Source organism: Morone saxatilis, unplaced genomic scaffold, assembly GCF_004916995.1.
Source record: "Morone saxatilis isolate NCDOM2014 unplaced genomic scaffold, NCSU_SB_2.0 Contig3, whole genome shotgun sequence".
Classification (NCBI taxonomy): Eukaryota; Metazoa; Chordata; class Actinopteri; family Moronidae; genus Morone; species Morone saxatilis.
In genome coordinates this window covers 12064565-12064937 of record NW_023339873.1, presented here as the reverse complement: position 1 = coordinate 12064937, position 373 = coordinate 12064565, and the positions used below count along the sequence as shown (strand labels likewise).

The window sequence follows — 373 nt, the reverse complement described above, 5'->3', positions numbered from 1 at the left end:
TTTCTATGTGAAGGTCATATTGCATTAAGGATCCGAAAATCAGGTTGCCATACAGTATAGGATTAGAGTTAAATCATCAGATAGTAGTATCAATGCCTGTGAGCTCTCAGAGGGTTACAGAGAAAACAGAATAATGAATTGGCTTCTTGGTGTGGTAAAATCTGTATCACAGTTTCCCTTCCTTCCCTCTCTCTTTGTTCCAGAATGGACAGACTCCCCTGATGGTGGCGGCAGAGCAGGGCAATCTGGAGATAGTACAAGAGCTCATTAGGAGAGGAGCCAACGTTAACTTGGATGATGTTGTAAGCATGCGCACGCACACACATAACCGCTCGAACCGTGCCTAATGTAACCCCCCCCTCACACACACACA

General features: G+C 45.3%; 1 protein-coding gene across 2 annotated transcripts in view; it reads left to right on the top strand.

Annotated features, from left to right (window-relative positions):
• The window catches only part of LOC118337523 (kinase D-interacting substrate of 220 kDa B-like), a 43423-nt gene that overhangs the window by 5104 nt on the left and 37946 nt on the right, over nucleotides 1-373 (top strand). For both annotated transcript variants that reach the window (XM_035674605.1, XM_035674604.1), the window contains exon 3: nucleotides 204-302. In XM_035674605.1, the coding sequence (XP_035530498.1) occupies nucleotides 204-302 (99 nt within the window). The remainder of the gene's footprint in view (nucleotides 1-203; nucleotides 303-373) is intronic.